Source organism: Erpetoichthys calabaricus, chromosome 7 (genome assembly GCF_900747795.2).
Source record: "Erpetoichthys calabaricus chromosome 7, fErpCal1.3, whole genome shotgun sequence".
In the NCBI taxonomy this organism is placed as follows: Eukaryota; Metazoa; Chordata; class Cladistia; order Polypteriformes; family Polypteridae; genus Erpetoichthys; species Erpetoichthys calabaricus.
Genome location: NC_041400.2, coordinates 183,037,317 through 183,061,620, shown reverse-complemented (window position 1 = coordinate 183,061,620; position 24,304 = coordinate 183,037,317). Strand labels below are relative to the sequence as shown.

Here is a 24,304-nt window from a genome sequence, read left to right as displayed (position 1 = left end):
GACAACAGAACAGATGATTAAGTGCTTTTACAGTTACAGTCGTATGAAAAAGTTTGGGAACTCCTCTCAACCTGCATAATAATGTACTCTCCTTTCAACTAAAAAGATAACAGTGGCATGTCTTTCATTTCCTACGAACATCTGAGTACTGCGGTGTTTTCCGAACAAAGATTTTTAGTGAAGCAGTATTTAGCTGTATGAAATTAAATCAAATGTGCAAACCTAGCTTTGCAAAAATGTGTGTCCCCTTGTAATTTTGCTGATTTGAATGCCTGTCACTGCTCAATGCTGATTACTTGTAACAACAAATTGGTTGGATTAGCTGGTTAAGCCTTGAACATCATAGACAAGTGTGTCCAATCATGAGATATAAAGGTATTTAAGGTGGTCAATTACAAGTTGTGCTTCCTTCCCTTTGACTCTCCTCTGAAGAGTAACAGCATGGGATCCTCAAAGCAACTCTCAAAAGATCTGAAAACAAAGATTGTTCAGTCTCCTGGTTTAGGGGAAGGCTACAAAAAGCCATGTCAGAGGTTTAAACTGTCAGTTTCAACTGTAAGGAATGGAATCAGGAAATGGAAGGCCACAGGCACAGTTGCTGTTAAACCCAGCAGGTCTGGCAGGCCAAGAAACATACAGGAGCGGCATATGAGCAGGATTGTGAGAATGGTGACAGACAACCCACAGATCACCTCCAAAGACCTGCAAGAACATCTTGCTGCAGATGGTGTATCTGTACTTCGTTCTACAATTCAGCGTAAATTGCACAAAGAACATCTGTATGGCAGGGTGATGAGAAAGAAGCCCTTTCTGCACTCACGCCACAAACAGAGTCACTTGTTGTATGCCAATGCTCATTTAGACAAGCCAGATTCATTTTGGAACAAAGTGCTTTGGACTGATGAGACCAAAATTGAGTTATTTGTCATAACAAAAAGCGCTTTGCATGGCGGAAGAAGAACACCGCATTCAAAGAAAAACACCTGCTACCTACTGTCACATTTGGTGGAGGTCCCATCATGCTGTGGGGCTGTGTGGCCAGTTCAGGGACTGGGGCCCTTGTTAAAGTCAAGGGTCAGATGAATTCAACCCTATATCAACAAATTCTTCAGGATAATGTTCAAGCATCAGTCACAAAGTTGACGTTACGCAGGGGTTGGATATTCCAACAAGACAATGACCTAAAACACAGTTCAAAATCTACAAAGGTATTCATGCAGAGGGAGAACTACAATGTTCTTATATGGCCGTCACAGTCTCCTGACTTGAATATCATCAAATATCTATGGGATGATTTGAAGCGGGCTGTCCATGCTCGGCAGCCATCAAATTGAACTGAACTGTATACCTGTATAGTGTGGCCTCGAAACGGTCTCAGGCCTGGTGTGTGAAGAGGTCAACGGCTAACTGGGTGTTGCAGTAAGGAAGTGAAACTTGTGTGCCTCAAATGTTCACTTTTACAGGATACAGCGGGGCTTGTCATGTTTTTCTTTATTGTTTTCACGATATTGTTAGTTTGATTTGCCACACATTAGTATTGTACTGTTTATAGATTTTATTTTTGTCTTATTATCATTTCACTAGGTCTTGGGAGGGTTGTGGGGTTTTATTGCTCAATTGTATTCACATTTTAATGGAAGTCTTGACGAGTCGTATTTATTTGTTTTTTATGATTTGTAATAAATTATATTTGTATGACTCTATAAAGGCATGAACATTTATTATCTTAAATGCTGGACTTAGCTACATATTGCAAAACATTATGCAAACAGTATGTGACCCTTTCCCAGTAAGTGCTGTGAATCTCGACCCTATGTGAGCCAAATTCAGACAACATGCGACCCAGAGTTTCTATCAGCACCTATATATATATATATATATATATATATATATATATACTGCATAGTTTACTGTCAAATAATGCAAAGAGTACGCGACACGTGTTTTGCCCTTATTTGGGCTCATCAGGTGTACACACTCTACTGCTCCCCCTCTCGGGGATCGAACCTCGGACGTCAGCATCAGAGGTGAAGCCTCTTTATGTTGTGCCACGGAGTGTGGTTCGTTTATTTGACAGCATGTAGATCGGGGGTGCAGTGAGTGTGTACGCCTGATGAGCCCAGAATTAGGGCGAAACACGTGTTGCGTACTCTTTGCATTATTTGACAGTAAACTATGCAACATTCTATGATCTGCTTCTCGCAACTGAAGAGGGCACCGTGGCGGATGTTTGCCAACTTGCAGACCAACCACATGCGTTACCTGGTAAGTAACCACCCATACAATCAGATTGTGATTCAGACTACGGATGTCATGAATATATATATATATATATATATATATATATATATATATATATATATATATATATATATATACTAGCAAAATACCCGCACTTCGCAGCGGAGAAGTAGTGTGTTAAAGAGGTTATGAAAAAGTAAAGGAAACATTTTAAAAATAACGTAACATGATTGTCAATGTAATTGTGTTGTCATTGTTATGAGTGTTGCTGTCATATACATATACATATACACATATACACACACATATACACACATATACAGATATATTATATATACATATACACATATATTTTTTATATATATATTTTTTATATATATATATATATATATATATATATATATATATATACACATACATACATACATATACACACATAGATGCACTTACAATAACATAGAAATCAATATAAACAACATTAACATCATTATCATATGAGAATATGAAGTAATATATAAGAAGCACTTTTCATATAAATATAAATTATTAAACAGTAAAATGTTCTTCTATAATTTGCTACCGTGGCTTTTCGTTGGTCTGTCCAGGATTTTAAATCACAGGTAGCTTGCAAACTGTTTCACCTATTGACTTGAAATCTGGTACACATATAATACGTCACGTCTGCTATCCGCTTTATGGGTGATGATTGTATTACTCTTTTTATGTTTATTTTATTTTAGAATCAACTCCTATCTGCGCACACCAGGGCGGCCGTGGGAAGATGCGTATGGTGTATTCACTCCATGTTATCGTGTATTGCGCTGTCACTGGTATTTTGATAAAAGAATTTGAACAATATATAAGAAGCGTATAAATTATTAAACAGTAAAACATTAACATTTAAGAAGTAAAGTTACATTGAGTACTACTGCAGTGCCTTCGGGTATACCTCATTTTTTCTTTGCCCATTACATGCTTAAATGTATACATTTTTTGGTGTACCTACCCGAGAACACGCGACATATAACCGAGCGTGGGAGAAGCATGGATTTTAAACACGCGTTGAGTTCATCTGCTGGTCTCCCTCGTGGAATAACTGGTAATGTTTGACTAAAATCTACAGCGAGTAAAACGACATTACCTCCTTTTTTTTTTTTACGATCTCTGAGATCTTGCTTTTTTCGGTTCAAGGCTTCATAAGCTCTTTTATGTTGTATGGTGTACTTATCCCAAACCATCATCTTTGAATGTTGCAAGACTTTCGCCTTGTATGTAGATCGGGGTAATTACATTCATTGCATTCCTAGTCTGAATCACAATCTGATTGTATGGGTGGTTACCTGGCACTGTAGGGTTGCCACCCGTCCTTTAAAATACGGAATCGTGCCGCGTTTGAGAATGAAATTGCGCGTCCCGTTTTGAATCAATACTGGACGGGATTTATCCCGTATTTTTTTTATCATTTTTTTTTTAAAGCAGCGTGTCATGCAAATCATCCCACACGCATTTTATGAAGATGCCTCCTTTCCTACTTTTGATTGGGTAATACTTGATGTCATCGTTAGTTTGATTGGTCTTTTTAACTGTCCAGTGAGGAGGGCGTGTCTTTTAAGTAGAGTCTGCAAAGTGTTGGCACTGAGATGTGGCGTCAGCGCCATAGTTGAAGCCCCTAACGTTGCGGTCAGCAAGTCGGCTAACATCCGCCATGTGCCGTCTTTCAGTTGCGAGAAGCAGATCATAGAATGGTTGAAACTGTTGCCCCTAACGTTGCGCCACGGCGTGTGGTTCGTTTATACCTCGTGTCTTCTCATTAAACTTTTATCTCACGAATATGTTATTGCAATCCGCAGCGGGAGCGTTTCTATAAACTTAATTTAAACTTACGTTTTACACCGTGCTATGTTTCCCTTATGAACATGCTTGTATGCTTCACTCGCTCCGTTCTCAATTGTTTAATTAATTTTTTGCTCTTCGCTGTTTGCGGCTGTTCCTCCATTTCCCCCTACTTCGTTCTTTTATCTCGCGAATATGTTATTGCAATCCTTAACGGGAGCGTTTCAATAAACTGATTGAAAATAGTTTTGCATTTACCTTTTTAGTAAAAGGCGAGCTTTTAAGCCTGAGAAATCACCCCGTAAATGCACACGTTTAATTGCACATGTGTTAATATGTATGGTTACACAGTATTAAAAGACAGTGAACAACGTCAGTTACCTTTGTTCCCGCGTTTGATAAAAGGTGAGCTTTTAAGCCTGAGAAATCACCCCGTAAATGCACACGTTTAATTGCACATGTGTTAATATGTATGCTTACACAGTATTAAAAGACAGTCAAAAATTAACGTCATTTACCTTCGTTCCCGCGTGTGACTCATGCTGTAAATCTCTTCCTTGTTTTTAGTTCACGTGATTACGTAGGAGGCGTGATGACGCGATACGTGACTCCGCCTCCTCCATTACAGTGTATGGACAAAAAATATGTTCCAGTTATGACCATTACGCTTTGAATTTCGAAATGAAACCTGCCTAACTTTTGTAAGTAAGCTGTAAGGAATGAGCCTGCCAAATTTCAGCCTTCCACCTACACGGGAAGTTGGAGAATTAGTGATGAGTCAGTCAGTCAGTCAGTCAGTGAGGGCTTTGCCTTTTATTAGTATAGATATATATAATGTATATAATATATATGTGTGTGTGTGTGTTATGGCCAAAACCTGAAGTTCTGCCAGTTCCCAAATTGGCCGGCCATTTCACATTTTGGCCGAGAGGTGTGGCCAAAGTTCGAATTAGTTAGAAATGACTAGTGTATATGCTACTTTGGCCGTTCATTTCGCCTTGGCCAAAATTCGATGCGCTGATGTAAGACTGTCCGTTCAAGGTGCAAAGATGCATAAAAATTTCAGATGCAGATTCAGAAGTGACTTTTCCATTCTGCACGAGAAACTGCTCAAGGCGGGTCTTGTCCAGAAAGCGGACGGCACTTGAGACGGCTTTCCCCTTGCCCAAACAATAACCTTAAGGTCAATAAAATAGGTCCCTGATGTTAAGTCACTGTTTTAGGACTAAAATTATAACAGAAATGTGAAACCTATTTATATACCTGATCTTAATTATTGTGAAACAACCAAGTGGCGTCTGCTTTCTGAACAAGAGCCGCAAAGGCTACACTCAATGCAATTGCACTACTAAGTGCGCAACAAATCTCTGCTAATGCCTTTTTTAATAATAATAATAATAATTCATTACATTTATATAGCGCTTTTCTCAGTACTCAAAGCGCTATCCACACAGGGAGGAACCGGGAAGCGAACCCACAATCTTCCACAGTCTCCTTACTGCAAAGCAGCAACACTACCACTGCGCCACTGCTGATCGCCCCATGCCATTTCACAAACTGGCTGGCCAAATCCTGAAATCGAGTAAAAGATCAGACATTGGCCAAACAATTTACAGCAACATTGGCCACTTCCCACTTTGGCCAATTTTGGGTTTTGACTGTAATATATCTTATGGCGAGCGGCTGGGGGCGGTCTCCAGCCAGGACGCTTGGAAGGACCAGAAGATAGACTACGCCTCCCCCAGACCACGAGAGGGCAGCTGCCCTGGTCGGTATGGGGACCGCAGGTACAGAGCTTGAAAGCTCAACCCTGTAGGGGCCCGTGGTCACCGCCAGGGGGCGCCCGGATGACTAAGAAGCCCTGGATGTCAGCACTTCCACCACACCCAGAGGTGCTGGCGGAAGGAGAACCAGGGACCAGGTGCTTGTGCGGCACTTCCGCCACACCAGGAAGTGCCACAGGAAGCTCATCTGGAGGCACCTGGAGCACGTCCAGGTGGACATAAAAGGGGCTGCCTCCCTCCAGTCATCAGCTAGAGGCGGGTGGAAGTGGACAGAGCTCAGAGGAGATGAGTGGAGTGGAGGCGGTGAAGAGAGAGGCATTGTGAGAGGCCTGGACTGAGGGTGCTTGGTGCAGGGGCACTGGGTTGTGCGATACACTTGTAAATAGAAAATGTATAATAAACATGTGTGTGGTTTTGAACCATCGGTGTCTGCCTGTCTGTGTCAGGGCTGCTCTCCACAATATATATAATGTATATATACTGTATATCAAGTCAGGCTGGGGAGCATGCACTGGTACAGTGCGTTGCCGCACCCACCACACGACGAAACAGTTTGTGATCCTGGCTGGCAAACCCCCAGGCAGATACGTCGTCCAGAAACGACCATCTATCTGCCATAGCCAGGTGTTACGTGGGTGTCCCCTTGGCCTGGTTCAGCCACTCGGGTCCTCAACAACGACCCTTGTGGAATCGCACCACATGGCCGTAGTGCCGTAACTGACGCATCCTCACAATTCAGGTAATGTGCCTAATTCAGGACTCCATGAGTAACTGCTCATTCAACACAAAGTCAAACCAGCGGTACCCAAGGATTCTCCGAAAAGACACAGTACCGAAGGAGTCCTGTCTTCATCTCAGGTCACTGGATAGCGTCCATGTCTCACAACCATATAGCAAAACAGGAAGCACCAGGACTCTAAAGACTTGGACCTTCGTCCTTTTGCAGAGCTATCAGGAACGCCACATACCCCTTTCCAGTGACCTCATGACCCCCCATGCTCTACTAATCCATCTACTGATTTCATAGGAAGAGTCACCAGAGACATGAATGTCACTGCCGAGATCAGTAAACCTCTCAAAAAGGTCTCTCCGCAGACAGACACACTGCTGATGGCTGTGCCTAAGAGGTCATTAAAGGCCTGGATGTTGGTTTTTATCAGGACACTCACAAGCGCAGACACTCAGACTCCTCACTCAGTCTCTCGAGTGCCCCAATCAGAGCCTCCATTGACTCCCTGAAGATCACAGCGTCGTCAGCAAAGTCAAGATCCGTGAATCTTTCTTCACCAACAGATACCCCACAGCCGCTGGACCCCACGACCATGCAAGCATTGAACAAAGTCTTGCTCCTACTATATATATATATAAAATATATAATACAAATCGAAGCTGTAGAGTATGTCTGCAATGACCACGTTTAAAAGGACACTTTCATTGAGGCAGTTGTTTTTAAAAGGAGAAATAATTATCACTACTACCTTTCCAGCTAAGGGTGGCGTCATCTTGGAGTTTACACGTCGAATAAGGAGAATCAGCCAGATGCTTAGTCATCAGTTGAAATAGGACAATGAAGATCACCCCCTGGATCTGCCTTTATGCAAAAATAAAAACAAAGATAATTAAAAAATGTTTGCATTCTATTTTCAGAATAGGTTATTACAAAAAAACACTTTATTATTAGCCTTAATGAAGGTGATGTGTGGCTTATTGTAACAGGTGTGGACACCATGGGGCGATCCAGCTCCCCAAACGCCCAACATGAACAAGCAGGGACAAAAGTATAAAGGGCAAAGAGTCGTTAGTTGTGGGAAAGTCTTCCTTATCAAGCGTTTCCCACCACCACAGCCACAAGTAAAATAAAGCCCAGGCACAACTCTTTGTCTTCCTTGTCCTCTCTGTCACTGCCTCCTCCACTCCTCCTCACAAGCGTTGGCTCTTCCATGTGAGGCTGGCAGCTCCTTGTATCCAATCCCCGGGACTGCTTTCCAAGTGCTCCGAAGCACTTCCGGGTGAGGTTGGACCCTTATGGAGTAGGGACTCCCACAATCCTGTAGATCCTCATGGCGGCTCCCATGGGACCCAACAAGGCTGTCCCCCAGGACTACAATACCTAGCATGCCTTGTAGGCACCTGTGCAGGGATCTGAGCCTGGGCTTGCTGCCATCTAAAGTCCTGGGGGAGAGAACGCAGATCATACCTCACACAGGCAATAAGGCAAGCTTAAATTTCAACTTTTCTTTTCAGTTTAATGATGTTGCAGTGTGACCTTTGAAAGGCATTCACAATGTACCGTAAGCCAGAGACACATGGAATAAATCAGTTACTAAGGAGTGTGGAGGCAAGCAGGACTTTGGGGACCTGCAGATCTTGCTTTATGTTATTTTTGACAATCTAGATCAGAGGTTCTCATGGTCGGTCCTGGGGGCTCGCTGTGGCTTCAGGTTTTTGCTTCAACCAGATTCATAATTAGAGACAACTAATAATACTGATCTCAATTAATTAGCTGGTATTTTTTCTCTTATCTTATTCTACATTAAGAAAGCACAGCAGCATGATTTTTATATTTATAAGACATTCAGAAATATTTCTGCTTTTGCTTTAAATTTAAATGCTTAATTCCCTTTTGTTGTTTTCATTATATTTTGCCCTTTCTCTGAGCAGTTTGCTCCCTTCATTGTATCTTTACAATTAAAAATGAGCAGAGCAGATACCCAGGCAAACAACACTGAATCGTGAAAGGCTGCAACTACTTTAGCATTAGACCCACTGATTAGAAAACAATTAATTAATTAATTAATTAAACAATAAGAACACCCGGAAAAAAACAATGAACATCAAGATGAAAGTATTGTTAAAAAGAAAAAAAATACATCATTCCCATATAACTGCTTAGTACATTTTAATTTTTTTTTTTAATTTTAGCAAACTTCATTTTCTAATTTCTATATTGTTCCCAAAACACACAATCTGGGAAATAACCATTCACTTAATTAGCCCAGGATTCCAATTAAAAATAGAAGCTGGTTGGAACAAAAACCCGCAGTCACAGTGGGCCCCCAGGACCGACCTTGAGAACCCCTGATCTACAACCCCAAATCAGAAAAAGTTGGGACAGTGTGGAAAATGTGAATAAAAAAAGAAAAAGGCAAGTTATAAATTCTCCTCAAATTTTATTTCATTGCAGACAGTATGAACACAAAATAATTCATGTTTTGTTTTGTCAACATCATTTGATTTGTAAATAAATATCCATTCTTGCCATTCAGGCTTGTAACACATTCCAAAAAAAGTTGGGATGGGGGCAATTAAGGGGTAGTAATGAGGTATAATAACTAAATAATGATGTGATTTGTAACTGGTGATGTTAACAGGTGATTGCAATCATGATTCGGTACAAAAGCAGCATCGAGGAAAGGCCTACTCCTTTAGGAGCAAAGATGGGCAGAGTATCGCCAGTTTGCCACCAAGTGCGGGCAAAAATCTCAAAGACAGATAGGAAGAGATTTGGGCATTTCTCCCTCTACAGTGCATAACATAGTGAAAAGAATCAGGGAATCTGGAGAAATTATTGTGCGCAAAGGCCAAGGGCGCAAGCCTAAACTGAATGGCCGTGATCTCCGAGCCCTCAGACGGCACTGCATTAAAAACCGTCATTCATCAATAAATGATATAACTGCGTGGGCTCAGGACTACTTTAGGAAGTCACTCTCAAGCACTACAGTACGTAGTTACATTAGGAAATGCCAGCTAAAACCGTACTGTGCCAAAAGGAAGCCCTACATAAATAGTGTCCAGAAGCGCCGTCGACTTCTCTGGGCTCGGAGGCATCTGGGATGGTCCATTGTGCAGTGGAAACGTGTATTGTGGTCAGACGAATTGGTTTTTCACATCTTTTTTGGAAGAAATGGGCGCCGTGTGCTGCGGACCAAAGAGGAAAAGGACCATCCAGACTGTTACCAGATACAAGTCCAAAAGCCAGGGTCTGTCATGGTATGGGGTTGTGTCAGTGCCTTCGGCAAAGGTAACTTGCACTTCTGCGATGGCGTCATCAATGCTGAGAAGTATATCTCAGTTTTGGAGGAACAAATGCTGCCTTCAAGATGACGTCTTTTCCAGGGACGCCCATGCTTATTTCAGCAAGACAATGCCAAACCACATACTGCGCGCATAACAAAGGCATGGCTGAGTAAGAAGAGGGTGCAGATGCTTGACTGGCCTGCCTGCAGCCCTGATTTGTCTCCTATAGAGAATGTTTGACGCATTTTGAAACGAAAAATGCGTCAACGAAGACCCCGTACTGTTGCGCACCTAAAACATTGTTTGCAGGAAGAATGGGACAAACTAACACCTGCGACACTTAGTCACTTGATTTCTTCAATGCCTAAATGTCTTTTAAGTGTTGTTAAAAGACAGGGGAACTGTACAAAGTGGTAAATGCTGTACTGTCCCAACTTTTTTTGGAATGTGTTACAAGCCTGAATGGCAAGAATGGATATTTATTTACAAATCAAATGATGTTGACAAAAAAAAACATGAATTATTTTGTGTTCATACTGTCTGCAATGAAATTAAATTTGAGGAGAATTTATAACTTGCTTTTTACTTTTTTTATTCACATTTTCCACACTGTCCAAACTTTTTCTGATTTGGGGTTGTAGATGAATAGGGTGGATGAGCTTGTTGGGCAGAATGGCTTGTTCTTGTCACAATTGTTCCAGCGTTCATACAGTTTATGGGCTTTGTCAATCCTTACCCTGAAATAAAGATGAGTCCTGCTGATGTTGCCTCTCCAACGGGATATGAACATTCAACAGCAAGTTCCAAACTGATTGGATAAATCGCAAAGCCAAACATTCCAAAAAGGGAACAAATAACTGCTAGGGCAGGCTTTTGATTCCTCATCTGAGAAAGCTAAGGAGAGAAAAAGAAGTGCTTTTAAGACTTGTACAGTATATATGACCTATACAGTATACACGATAGATGATATCTAGATGATATGTTGTATGACGATTAGCACACGCAAATAAGAATTTCACTGTTCTCTGTATGTGTGATAATAATGACGCTATGAACCCAATAGCAATAAAAGTTACTGAAGAAATACACTAATTTGGGTTAGCCCTAGAAATGTATAAAGTAAAAAAGGAATCAATATGGAAACAAATAAAACAATGTAAACAAAATGACCACACACACTCCAGAAGTACATCTACTTTGGAATTTACACCATAGTAGGAGACAGTATTCATCCCCTTCACTTTCTGCACACTTTGTTGTGTTGTAGATTTAATTTGAATTGGATATGTATTGCCAATTCATCTGCACTCAATAACCCATAATGACAAAGTGAAAACATGCTTTCAGAACCGATTGCAAATTTATTAAAAATCAAAAATCTTACCTTCTTTAAAAGGGCCTTTTAGCTCCTAAATATATCGCAGGCAAAAAAAGTATTGAACGCATCAACGTTTTCCTCAGTATATAGGTATTTCTAATGGGGCTATTGACTTGAAATTTACACCAGACGTCGGTAACAACCCAAGTAATCCACACTACAACGAAATCAAAACAAATAAGTCCCTAAATTAAGTTATGTGTAATAAAGTGGAATGACATAGGAAATAAGAATTAAACACATGAAGAAAAGGAGGTGCAAAAAGGCCTGGAAAGCCAAGAAAGCTGCTGACGTCTGTCAATCCTGATAGCCCCCCGTCAGTGCACATGAATATTAGCTGGTTTGGTCCTAATTGATGGCCTATAAAAAGGTTTCTCATTACTGAGGAGTCAGACAAGAAACATCTCATGATGGGTAAAAGCAAAGAGCTCTCTCAAGACCTTCACAAACATCCTGATGCCATTGGTGACAGACAGACTTCTAAACTTCTGAATGTTCCAGTGAGCACCGTTATGGCCGTAATCTGCAAGTGGAAAGAACATCATTTCACCTCAAAACGGCCACGACCAGGTGCTCCTTGCAAGATTTCTGACAGAGGAGTCAAAAGAATAATCAGAAGAGCCAAGGACCACTCACTGAGAGCTTCAGGAAGACCCTGGAATGAGCAGGTCCAGTTGTTTCAAAGGAAATAATAAGTAATGTACTCCATTGCCATGGCCTCTATGCACACAAGACTCCACTGCTGAAGAAAATGCCTGTTGAAGCTCATTTAAAGTTTTCTGCATAACATTTGGACAAGCCAATGAAATACTTGGAGAAGAGAGTCTGGTCAAAGGAGACCAAAACTGAACACTTTGGATGTTGTTGCGCACACCATGTTTGAAGGAGAAATGGCACTGCACATCACCCCAAAATACTGGCAGACTTCATGGAATTTAAGGAAGGAAGAATAGAGAAATGTAGCAGGACATTCTTGATAAGAATCTGCTGCCATCTACCAGGATGCTGACGATGAAACAAGGAGGGACATTTCAGCAAGACAAGGATCTCAAACACACAGCCAAGGAAACTCTCGGCTGGTTTCGGAGAAAGAAAATAAAGAAGCTGCTAGAACGGCTGAGTCAGTCACCAATCGATGGAAAGAACTGAAGATCAGAGTTCATAAAAGAGGACCCAGAACCTTCAAGATTTGAAGACAGTTTGTGTGGAAGAATGGGCCAAAATCCCACCTGAGCAATGCATGCGACTCGTTTCTCCATACAGGAGGTGTCTTGAAGCTCTCATTACCAACAAAGGCTTTTCTACTAAGTATTCAATAAATTTCAGTAAGCGTGTTCAATACTTACTCCCTGTGTCATTCCACTTTATTACACATAACTTAATGTATGGACGTATTTGGTTTGATTTCTTTGTATGTGTGGATTACTTGGGTTGTTACTGACATCTGGTGAAAATTTCATGTCAATAGCCCAATTAGAAATAGATTTACTGAGAAAAACGTTGATGTGTTGTGGACGCTAGGGGTCGCTGTTGCCCTGTGAAACCCCACAGACAGACGTCCAGGACACACTTGTAAAAGCACCAAGAAGAATTTTTAATTATTTTCTTCAAATAAAGTGCACAAAGCACCACACACTCCACAGTTCTCCAATACTATAAATCAATACAATAAATCAATAACAATATAACAATCCTCCACTCCCAGCAGCTTTGTCACCCTCTCTCTTTGCTGGGTTTCCAACAGTCCTTTTTATATTCCTTGACCCGGAAGTGCTCCTTCTCTTTTTCCGGGTCAAACGGCACATCATCAGTCCTCAAATATCCCGGAAGTACTGTGGGCTTCCTTCCTCGTGACTCTTAAGTACTTCCGGGTTTTAGGAAACATAAGAGTCCCCGGGTCCTTTAGGAGCTCCGCCTGGCGGCACCCACGGCACCCAACAGGGCTGAGAAAATGGACTCCACATCCCATGATGCCTGGGGGAAATCCGGGGTACATTTACCGTCCAGGGGAGCTGCCACCTAGAGTCCTGGGGGAGGCAGTGCCCTGGAAAGGCTACCCTTGTCCATTCTTCCCATTCTGGGATGTCCCGGATGAGCTGCTGGCCGTCTATGACAGTGTTCAATACTTATTTTCCTTGCTGTAAACAGTACAATGACTTCCAGGGCACACTTACTGACACCCTATGCTGTTTAGAGGGTCATACTTAAGCAGTTGCCCATATTTCTCATTATCTGGCATCTTATAGCTTTTATTTGTTTGCCTTCTCCAGCACAGAGGGCTGTGTAATTGTCACAACACACAGTTTTGATCTTAATTTGCTGTAATTGTCCACTGGCCTCCAGCAAGTAGCATTTGTAAAGTCAACCAACATATTTGGAGCAGGAGACACACTGTAGCTTTACAACATATTTCTCTTCTGACAATCAAAAGGATGGGTTCCAGTTAAGTCTGCAATTTTAACTGTGTTAGAAAAAAATGGAAACTCTTTGTAGATAGTATAAATCTGACTACATCCCAAACTGTGACTTACCACAGCAAATGCTATGCTGGCTATCGCAGTCAGGCAGAAACTGATCTTGGTGACTTCTGTGAAGTACTTCGTCTTGTCCACATAAATTCCAAGTAAGAAGGCTCCGAATATTCCAAACACGATGAACAACGCTCCACACAGCCCAGCAAAGCCCTGTCAGAGGAACAGAAAACAGAAGTGAGTGTGTTTGGAGATTAGAGAGGAAGTTTCGGAATTTCAAAAGTTCTTATGAGTGATGTGTCTCTTTGGAGAATCCTGGGGTACCGCTGGTTTGACTTTGTGTTGCTCATGGAGTCCCTGATGAGGCACATCACCTGCATTGTGAGGGAGCGTCAGTTACGGCACTACGGCCATGTGGCGCGATTCCCCGAGGGTGATCCGAATGGCAGGACCAGGCCAAGGGGACGCCTACGTAACACCTGGCTGCGGCAGATAGATGATAATTTCCGTGGAGTGAGAATGGACCGCATGTCTGCCTGGGGTTTACCAATTAGGATCGCGAGCTATTTCGTCATGTGGTGACGCTGTACCAGTGCAACCTGACTTGACCTGATGTACCTGTTTAGATTTATAGATATCAACTTATGTTATCTTATTTCATTACTTGGAGTTTTTTCTTTTTAAAGAAATCAATACACTTATGCAAATGTAACACAGTTTTAAGGCATTTTCCACCCAGGATGTAGAACTATCTGTGCATTGTACCCTGCTGCTATCACCATGTGGTCTGCAACCGAAACAACTTGTAGCCATTTGCAAGGGGTCATGGATCTTCTCTTAATTAAATGATCAGTTGAAGCTCAGGATGATTCGAAGGCTCCTTTACTTGTACCAAGTTACCAAGTTAACTCTGTCGACGCTGGATTTTCTGTTTTTATGGGAAAAAATATTCTACCTCTGGGGTGTCTAGGAAACTCAAAAATGAAAATGTGAATTTCTCCTTGGGATTAATAAAGAATCTATCTATCTATCTATCTATCTATCTATCTATCTATCTATCTATCTATCTATCTATCTATCTATCTATCTATCATATAGTGCCTTTCATATCTATCTATCTATCTATCTATCTATCTATCTATCTATCTATTCTATCTATCTAGCAATCTATCTATCTATCATAGTGCCTTTCATATCTATCTATCTTTATCTATCTATCTATCTATCTATCTATCTATCTATCTATCTATCTATCTATCTATCATATAGTGCCTTTCCTATCTATCTATCTATCTATCTTATCTATCTATCTATCTATCTATCTATCTATCTATCATATAGTGCCTTTCATATCTATCTATCTATCTATCTATCTATCTATCTATCTATCTATCTATCTATCTATCTATCTATCTATCTATCTATCTATCTATCTATCTATCTATCTAATAGTAGCACTTCAGCTGTATCTATTCATGGTCTCAGTTAACTCACGGGCTACAGTGGCACACGTTAAGAATTTGGCTACAACAGATATTTCTGATATTGCTTGCTGTTGTCCAGCATTGGTCACTATAAGCTCCCATTGCACTGTGATGATGCGGGTTTGCTACATGCTCCCATCAGCTGTCCGGGAGCCCTTAACCTGGCAGTGAGGCAACCACATAGCAAGGAGATGGTGCAAAAGTGTCAAGTGCTTTTATTTAAAACAACAGAACAAAACAGTGAAAACAAAGTATTCAAAATAAATGAAGTGCAGTGCCTTCTGAAAAGAATCATTAAATAAATAATCCATAAAACAAAACGTGGAGGTAAAAATCAATAAATAGAAAAAAAAACACAATCCTTTAAAAACGAGGTTATAACAACGCTGGAAACAGTACTTTAAAACATTTACAGAGCCCAGTGCTTCTTGTACCCTAGTGTCTCTCCTGCTTCTCCCACCTGGGCCCTGCAGCTGGCGAGTCGCTCTCCCAGCAGCTGACCTTTTCTCCGCTCAACTGGTCTGGAGGCCTCCCGATCCCTGGTTTCGGTCGCACACTCATCCCACACCAAGACTTGGAATCCTCGACGACCTGGATGCTCACATCAAGGACTTCACCCACTAAGCCTCCTGACTCCCACTGCCTTCACGGCCTTACGCGGCCAATCGTCCTTCTGCCGGTCACTCCCGTTCATCCCTACAATGCTCAGCGGGAGCGACCGCTTTCTTGTGCCCCCACCGAGTGTTGGCCAAACACCCTTCTTGGGGCTCACCTTCCAGCTGCCTGTCTGCGAGCCTGCACGCGCTCACTCCATCTCTCTCTCTCTCTCGTTCACTCGCTCGCTCACCACCCTGCTTCCTGCTCTACAGCAACCTCCGTCTTTCTTTCTCATTCCTTTCTTTTTTTCTTTCCCCTAGCTGACTCGCCGTTCTATTTTATCCAGAGGGCATGGAAGCTGTAGCAAATTAGCAGCCCCAGGAACAATCACGGATGCGGGCAGTCTCTCACCTGTGCACTTAAGTGAGAAGCACCCACACCATAAATCGCCCTGAGAACTGCTTCAGCCACACAACCACCACGCCCCCTCGCTAAGGTGCAAGCGTGGTGATTATTTATTTTAAAAGCTGGCCTTAGAACGGGAGATAAGGACCCGCTATACCACATGCACCAGAAATGTTGTTATCGCTGTTCTCCATGAAAATATGAGATTAAAAAAATTCTCTGCCATCCCTACAAACCACATGGGGTAATTAATACATAAAAATATCATTTTGGAGTGCATACAAACCTCTTTATTCTTACTCTCCACAATGAAAATATGAAAGTCACTCTCTATATCTTACTTATCTGCCTTTTTAATATCACTTCTGTATACTGTCAGTTTTTAGTGATTGCCATGTTTTGTTATATTATTCAGATTTCAGCTTCCAGCTCCATACTCTTCAGTCATCTCTCTATATATACAGTATATATATATAAAATCCAACGTCTGTCTGTCTGTCTGTTCGTGTTTCACAGATTTAGATCGTTTTTATTTTCCAATAATTTGCTTGAACATTCCGGTTGATTTTGCGACTTCTCTCATTGTGCTATGTATTGTTGTTCGTTTGTGGTACCGATTTATTTGCGCAAATCCAAGAGAGACACGCCGTGGGCTGGGGGCAGAGCCCACCTCACTCACGCGCCAGCCTCGGGGCGTTCCTCACCTCCACTTTGTCGGCGAATGAGAGAACTACGTAACGGATTTAGATCGGGTTTTTTTCTATAATTCGCTTGAACATTCTGGTTGATTTTGCGACTTCTCTCATCTCGGTACATATTATAGTTGCGGCACCGATTTATTCACGTGAATCTGAGAGACAGGCTGTAGGTTGAGGGGAAGGGGAGGCAGGACCTCAGGGGTAGGGAGCTGGGTAGGGCCAGCCTGCATTCGAGTCGTTGTATCTCTTGCCATATGTTAGAGCAGGGGTAGGCAACGTCGGTCCTGGAGTGCCACAGTATGTGCAGGTTTTTGTTCCAACCCAGTTCCTTAACGAGAACTCAATTATTGCTGATGAAGCACATATTGCTTAAGTGACATTTTAATGCTTCATTTTAGTGGTCTCGCTTGTTAAGGTTCTCCAACCTTAATTGCTTATTTCAATCTAAACTGCTGCATTCAGTGTTTTAATTGCTCCTTATTAGCAATAAGATGTAAAACAGGGGTAGGCAATGTCGGTCCTGGTGAGCCGCAGTGGCTACAGGTTTTCATTCCAACCCAATTGCTTAATTAGAAACCAATCATTGCCAATCTCAGACCTTATTTAATTTTATGGCTTGTTAGGCTGTGCAATGTAAGGCTTTTATATCGTAGATTTTTTTCCTTTCCAAGGATATCATCCAAATGATATGAAGCCTAAAACAGATCATTTTCAGTCTGTCACATTTTTCTATTAAGTGTTTTATTAAATCAAACCGTGCATGATGAACACACACAGATGTAATTGGAAAAAAGCTAGCTGGAGAACTGCTGGCTGCTTTGTCTTTTACATCTTATTGCTAATAAGGAGCAATTAAAACACTGAATGCAGCAGTTTAAGATTGAAATAAGCAATTAAGGGTGGAGAACCTTAACAAGCGAGACCACTAAAATGAAGCATTAAAATGTCACTTAAGCAATATGTGCTTCATCAGCAATAATTGAGTTCTCGTTAAGGAACTGGGTTGGAACAAAAACCTGCACATACTGTGGCACTCCAGGACCAACGTTGCCTACCCCTGTGTTAGAGCATACCTTGCCTCCACTTAGCTAGCTACACCTGTTTGTTCAGCAGACATTATCATCTACAGATTGTTAAGGAGTAATGTTTGATGTTTTTGAGAGAGAGATCACAACTATGTGTGTTTAGAGGGTACCTGCTCATTGGCAGAGATATCACGGCCATGTGCTCTTCTCCCCACGTGGGGGACGCTCTGCCGTCAGAGCTTAACACGATCAGATACAATGCCAACGTTTAACGTTGGAGCGTGCCTACCTTTTGCTTGGCCAGAGATACCTTGCCAACATTTTACATTTTTGGCAAAGAGATCACAGCTACATTCTCGCCCCAACAGCAAAACCAAAAATATTGTATATCAAGAGGCCCTCGGATACGAAAGCTATCAATATAAATTCTTCTCAATACAAGTTATTACATTTTTTTTTTATTGACTTTTAAAGTTTGTCGTGTTTCACTTCTATGCAGGCGGAGCCACGGGGAACAGCTAGTTTACTATATAATAAAACACTAAGGTCTATGTGACCAGTCCCTCTGAGCAATCTGATTGGTCAGTTTGGCTTTGGTGACGCGATCGAAAGAGGAAGTGCGAGTGTGAGACACACGTGGAGGAATAAAGGCATACAAACCACAATGAAAGTAACACCTTCAAAGACGACAAGTTTACAACTGGACTGGAGTTGGGAAAGTGTCTCAAAATACAATACAATTTATTTTTGTATAGCCCAAAATCACACAAGAAGTGCTGCAGTGGGCTTTAACAGACCCTGCCTTTTGACAGCCCCCCAGCCTTGACTCGCTAAGAAGACATGGAAAAAACCTTGTAGGGAAAAAAATGGAAGAAACCTTGGGAAAGGCAGTTCAATGAGAGACCCCTTTCCAGGTAGGTTGGGCATGCAGTGGGTGTCAAAAAGAAGGGCGTCAATACAACACAATACAATACACAGAACAAATCATTAATACAGTATAAAAATAAAACTTTTACAAGTACGCACCAGAATTTAACAGTAGATGATATCACATAATAGGATTTGGATTTGTTTAGAGTCCTGGAGACCTCAGTCATCAAGCTAATATAATCAATATATTAATATCAATATATCAAAATAATGACATAGCCTGAGAAACGGGCTGTACAGGAAAGTGCTGGAGAGAGGGAGCGCCAGTTACGAGACGTCCACAAATGCAAATAAAGAGGAAAGGAGCTGAAGGTACACATGGGGCAAGACATGGCAAATATTTCTTAATTATTCTATTACCTGTCTAGGAATTAACATTTTCCTGTTTTATTTGGTAAAGAATAATTCAGTTTGACGTATTGAATGAGTGCATACACTTAAATTCTTACATTTGAGTATCCTTTGACACACAGAATCTGTTCCAAGAGCGTTGAGAAGCAAGTAAAAATGCCAATACCAGCCCCAAAGCAGACAAGCAGGATCATGTATGGCTTATTCTTGATGAGCTGAAAGAAATACAAGAAAGGTTACTCATTTTATTTTGTATTACACATTATTTTTGCCTTTGGCTCAATGTGGCTGCTGAGTTTAGAAATCGTTTTTTGTTAGATAGATAGATAGATAGATAGATAGATAGATAGATAGATAGATAGATAGATAGATAGATAGATAGATAGATAGATAGATAGATAGATTGAAAATATTGTTTAAACACTGGCCTTGATTACAAAGTGCAGGATCAAATATAGACAACAATGTTTTGTTTTAATTTTCCTCCACATGTAGTCATTGACCCCATTAACCCTAAGCATACCCCTAACCCTAATTGTTCAAGGGTAAAACTGAACTATTTATCCTTTATGATCCACTAAATATTAACGTAGCACAAAGGCATTATGGCCCTGTCATACTTTTGGGTTTGCCTATATCTACACTAAAAAATGCCAGCATTTCCTAGGGATTATCTGTAAGTAATATACTGCATTGAAACATGTACTGTGTAGTCAAATCTTCTGTCATTAGACAGCAAATTATTGTCATTTTGTATTTGGATTGGTCCATGTTGCATTGTGGGACATTTTCATTTATATGTGTGGTAAGATGACATGTAAAATGGCTACAGGGACACTGATGGAAACTTGTGTGATGTCACGCAAACATTAGAAAGTTTTCATTAACACAGAGAACTACTAGAAATAAGTCAACCAAATAGTGAGGTGGACAGCAGAAGTTCTTTAACTTGATGTGAATATTGGGGAAAATAAGTGAATACACTGTGAAAGAAATCCTGTAAAATACTTTACGCTAACAGTGTGTTGTCATAGTCAAAAAGTGTAATACAATAAACAGTTAAAACAGTGAGTTTAAACAGTCAGTTACATTTAAGCAATGTTTTTTCTGCCATTATCAATTCATTATTTCAATGTGCAAGACTATTCTCGTAAATAATTTTGTATTGTTGTAAAGTCACAATGGCACTGAAAACTACATTTGCATAAAGTTAGTATATTTGCTTAAGGAACACCCCCTTTACACTAAAATAGTCACAATAAATTTATAGTAAATTACCGGCTATTGAATTGCCATACTATTCCTGTAATTCAACAACAGCAAACAACTACATGCGTATTTATAAAAATTGTGGAATAACGATTACAACTGAGCTACACTGCATTGCACAGTAATTACAAGGTAATAACACCTAGTTACTCTGTAATTATACAGGTGATTACATGGTAAATACAGCATAATTAGGGACACTTAATCTAAAGTGATACGGATGTTTCACATCAGTTATGCGACGGTATAAAGATGTGACTGAACCGTAATTATACGAGTATGATGGGTTACAAAAAAAAATTTAAATTAACACATTTGCTTTCATTATTTCCTTATTTGACTTCATGGCTCCTGATATATTGCCTTTATTTTTCAATTACGGTTCATGGCTACATTTAGTTTTGATGCTCTTACTCATAGTTTTTTGGTTACGAACCCGTGTCCATTTAAACAACTTCTCTCCAGGGGCCTCATGTATAATGCCGTGCGTAGAATTCACACTATAACATGGCGTAAGCACAAAAGCGGGAATGTGCGTATGCACAGAAAAATCCAGATGCAGGAATCTGTACGTACGCAAACTTCTACGTTCTTCTGCTACATAAATCCCAATCAGCGTGAAAAGTAACACACTTGCTTGCTGTCCTGCCCCAACTCCTCCCAGAATTACGCCTCTTTGAATATGCAAATCAATATAAATAGCCCTTAAGCTCAGCCTTCTGTGAAAAGACAATGGAAAAAGCAAGAGGGAAAATAGAAGAATTTCAGCGAATACCAAGTGGAGGCAACGAAAAACGTACTATTTGTTGTTTTAAACAGTGGTATAAACAAGAAAAGGAAGTTGATTGAATCACATAGAGTGTCAGAGAAACTCGAAAACGCAAGTTCACAAAGTCGCACAGTGCCCGAAATAAAAAAGAAGTTGTCAGATATCAAAGTCGCCGTGAAAAGCCGAGTTGCAGCCCACCGTCTGAGTTTCATATGAAAGCTTATTAGGATACAGAGAAAAAAAATAGGGACACAGTGGGGAAAAAAGCATGAAATGTCAACTTTAATCTCTAAATTTCCACTTTAATCACGTAGTTTATTTTGTCATTAAAGTAGAACATCACAAACTTCTTAAAATCATTTCATTTACTAGTTTCTCAAATCCCATCGTAACTAAAGTAGCACGTTAAATGCTTTGTTTTGTATATGATCTTCTATGTGTTATGTGTGTGAATCACTACGTGCTTACCAGCTTTCTCTTCCTCCAACAGGACACAAAATCCATTACATTCGTAATATTACAGCTCTCTGAATAATTAAAATACTGAGATGTATACTTGATATCATTTTCATGATGATAGGAGTTAAAGCATGTAATTAAACATGGGAACACGATGGCGCAGTGATTGTGCACGACCTTCGATGAAATCATTTATTGTAGCAGTACTGTCTCTTTCAAATGTACTAACCCCCAATTCCTGTCCTTCCTTTTCTTTCTCCAAATACCCAATCGCCACACAATTATAGATAATAATGTTAAGCCATCTGTAAGCTTATAATGCCGATTCTTCAAAATTTTGTATCTTCATAGTACATGTTTAATTATTCTATCCTTCACGCCAGTCCCAGTGAAGCACACAGTGCAAGGCTGGAATAATCCGTGAACAGAGCACCAGATCCTTGCTACCGTAGCAACACCCTGTCCTTTAATTATTAACAAAATAGATTATTTAAATGAAGTTAAAGTTTTATCTGTATAATATAATACAGTAAACATATTTTGCTGCATTTCATCTTAACAATGATATCGCCATCACATGTAAATACACGCTTTATAAAGTGGCTCAGGTTGTGCAATATTATAACTGTATCACAAGTTTAAAGTGAGGTGATTGTACTTATAAGTCCAAACAGTTCTACAAGGAGCAATTGATGGACTGATTGATTGAGTTTAGAGCTTTTGGGATGAAACTCTTTCTGAACTGTGAGGTCCGTGCTGGAAAGGTTTTGAAGCATTTGCCGTGTGAGAAGCAGTTCAAATAGGAAGCATGGCTGAGGCAGCATGTGTTTGATGCTGTATACCGATAATTCTCTTTCCAATCAGCTGCTCCGAGTGGTGCAGTGAGAGTAATATGGAAAAAGATGATCCGCTGTGGCAACCCCTAACGGGAGCAGCTGAAAGAAGTAAAAGAAGGTGCAGTGAGAGTAACAACGCTAAAGCAATTATGGTATTTGGAAAAGTTTGACCATTCCATGGACCATTATATTGTTACAGGTTAATTACAATCAGATGCATTAAACTAATAAACAATATGCGGTTAATGTCAGTGTATTTATAAAGCCGCATCAGGGATGTGGATCTGAAAAAGAAAGGGTAACCACACATGAACAGTAGTACTGCTTTGACGCTGGGTGCCGCCAGTCTGCAAAACCGAGCGGAGGAGTTGCGTACACCAGGGTATTAGGTACTGTACATATGTGCGTGGCTTTACGCCAAGTTTAGGTTTTATACATCGCAATTTGACTGTGGAAACGTTTGTACGCAACATTTCTATGTGTACGCACCGTTTATACATGAGGCCCCTGGTCATTTATTTCAAATTTGGTTCCATCCCAGTGTTATATTAACACCTACTTGTCTTAAATGGATAGTGTGGCGGACGGCTGGGGCCCTTTCCTGGCCAGGACGCCTCCACGTTGGGAGAACTGGGGGAGCAAGCGTGACCAGAGCGTTACCTCCCCCTGGGTTGCAGCGGTGCCTAGGACTCCCGCCGGGCTCCATGTGAGTTGGAGTTTGGTGCAGCCCTGTTGGGATCCTTGGGTGCCACCAGGGGGTGCTGCAGCAACCGCTGAGCCCTTATGGGCGGTTCTTCCGCGCCTCTGGAAATTCATCACCAAGCACCTGAAGCACTTCCGGGGGCGTTATAAAAGGGGCCAGCAGACACTACTCGGGGAGCCGAGCCGAGTCGGGAGGAGGGAGACGAAGCTTGCTGAGGAGTGGAGGAGAAAGAGAGAGTGAAGAAGAAGAGAGTATTGTGTGGTATTGTGCTTTGGACTGTGTTATACTTGTGGGAACAAGGAAGACATTGCCCACAAGTGAAGAAACAAACTAAAAACATTTGTGTTTTTATCAGTGTGCCTCCTGTGTCTGTCTGTGTCGGGTTGAGAGGCTGCTACACCCTCTAGAGATGTCACAATAGAAAACAGCACAAAATGTAACAAGCACATCATTTAAACTAAAAACAAAACTGAATTAATAACCTTGTATGCTACAAGTTATGATAGCAATGTATTAATTTTCCCTCGAGTTCTTAAGGAGGCTAGCGAGTACATATAATAATAAACAATAATAATACATTTTATTTATATAGCGCCTTTCTCATGCTCAAGGCACTTACAGAATTTAATAAAGAACGGTCAGCTTATACAGTATATAGCATTGTACAAACCAGATAAATAAATAAAGAAGATTAAGACAGTGAATTCTGGAAAAAAAAAACAGACAACATAATTGATGGTCTCGCACACACACACAGGTTACATGAGCATCTTGACAGAGAGGTAAACTGAGAGAAGAGTAATAAAGTCAAGTAGAGCTAAAAGCCTTCCTGAGCAGATGAGTTTTGAGTTGTTTTTTAAAAGAATTCGTGGAGTCAGCTGACTTGATTAATTTTGGTAGGTCATTCCAGAGTCTGGGCGCTATAAAGCTGAAGGCCCTGCAGTCACCCATGGAGTGTAGATTAGTGAGGGGCACAACAAGATTGCCAGAATCAGAGGACCTTAGTGGGCGGGCAGGCACATAGTGATGGAGAAGGTCACTGATGTAGTTTGGC

The 24,304-nt window shown here is 40.9% G+C and overlaps 1 protein-coding gene across 1 annotated transcript in view; it reads right to left on the bottom strand.

Annotated features, from left to right (window-relative positions):
• The window catches only part of slc49a3 (solute carrier family 49 member 3), a 74,186-nt gene that overhangs the window by 3,289 nt on the left and 46,593 nt on the right, over window positions 1-24,304 (bottom strand). Inside the window, exons 6-9 of the mRNA XM_028805812.2 lie at window positions 19,313-19,429; window positions 13,785-13,937; window positions 10,612-10,769; window positions 7,337-7,449 (exon numbers count right to left, since the gene is read on the bottom strand). Of these exons, the coding sequence (XP_028661645.1) occupies window positions 7,337-7,449; window positions 10,612-10,769; window positions 13,785-13,937; window positions 19,313-19,429 (541 nt within the window). The remainder of the gene's footprint in view (window positions 1-7,336; window positions 7,450-10,611; window positions 10,770-13,784; window positions 13,938-19,312; window positions 19,430-24,304) is intronic.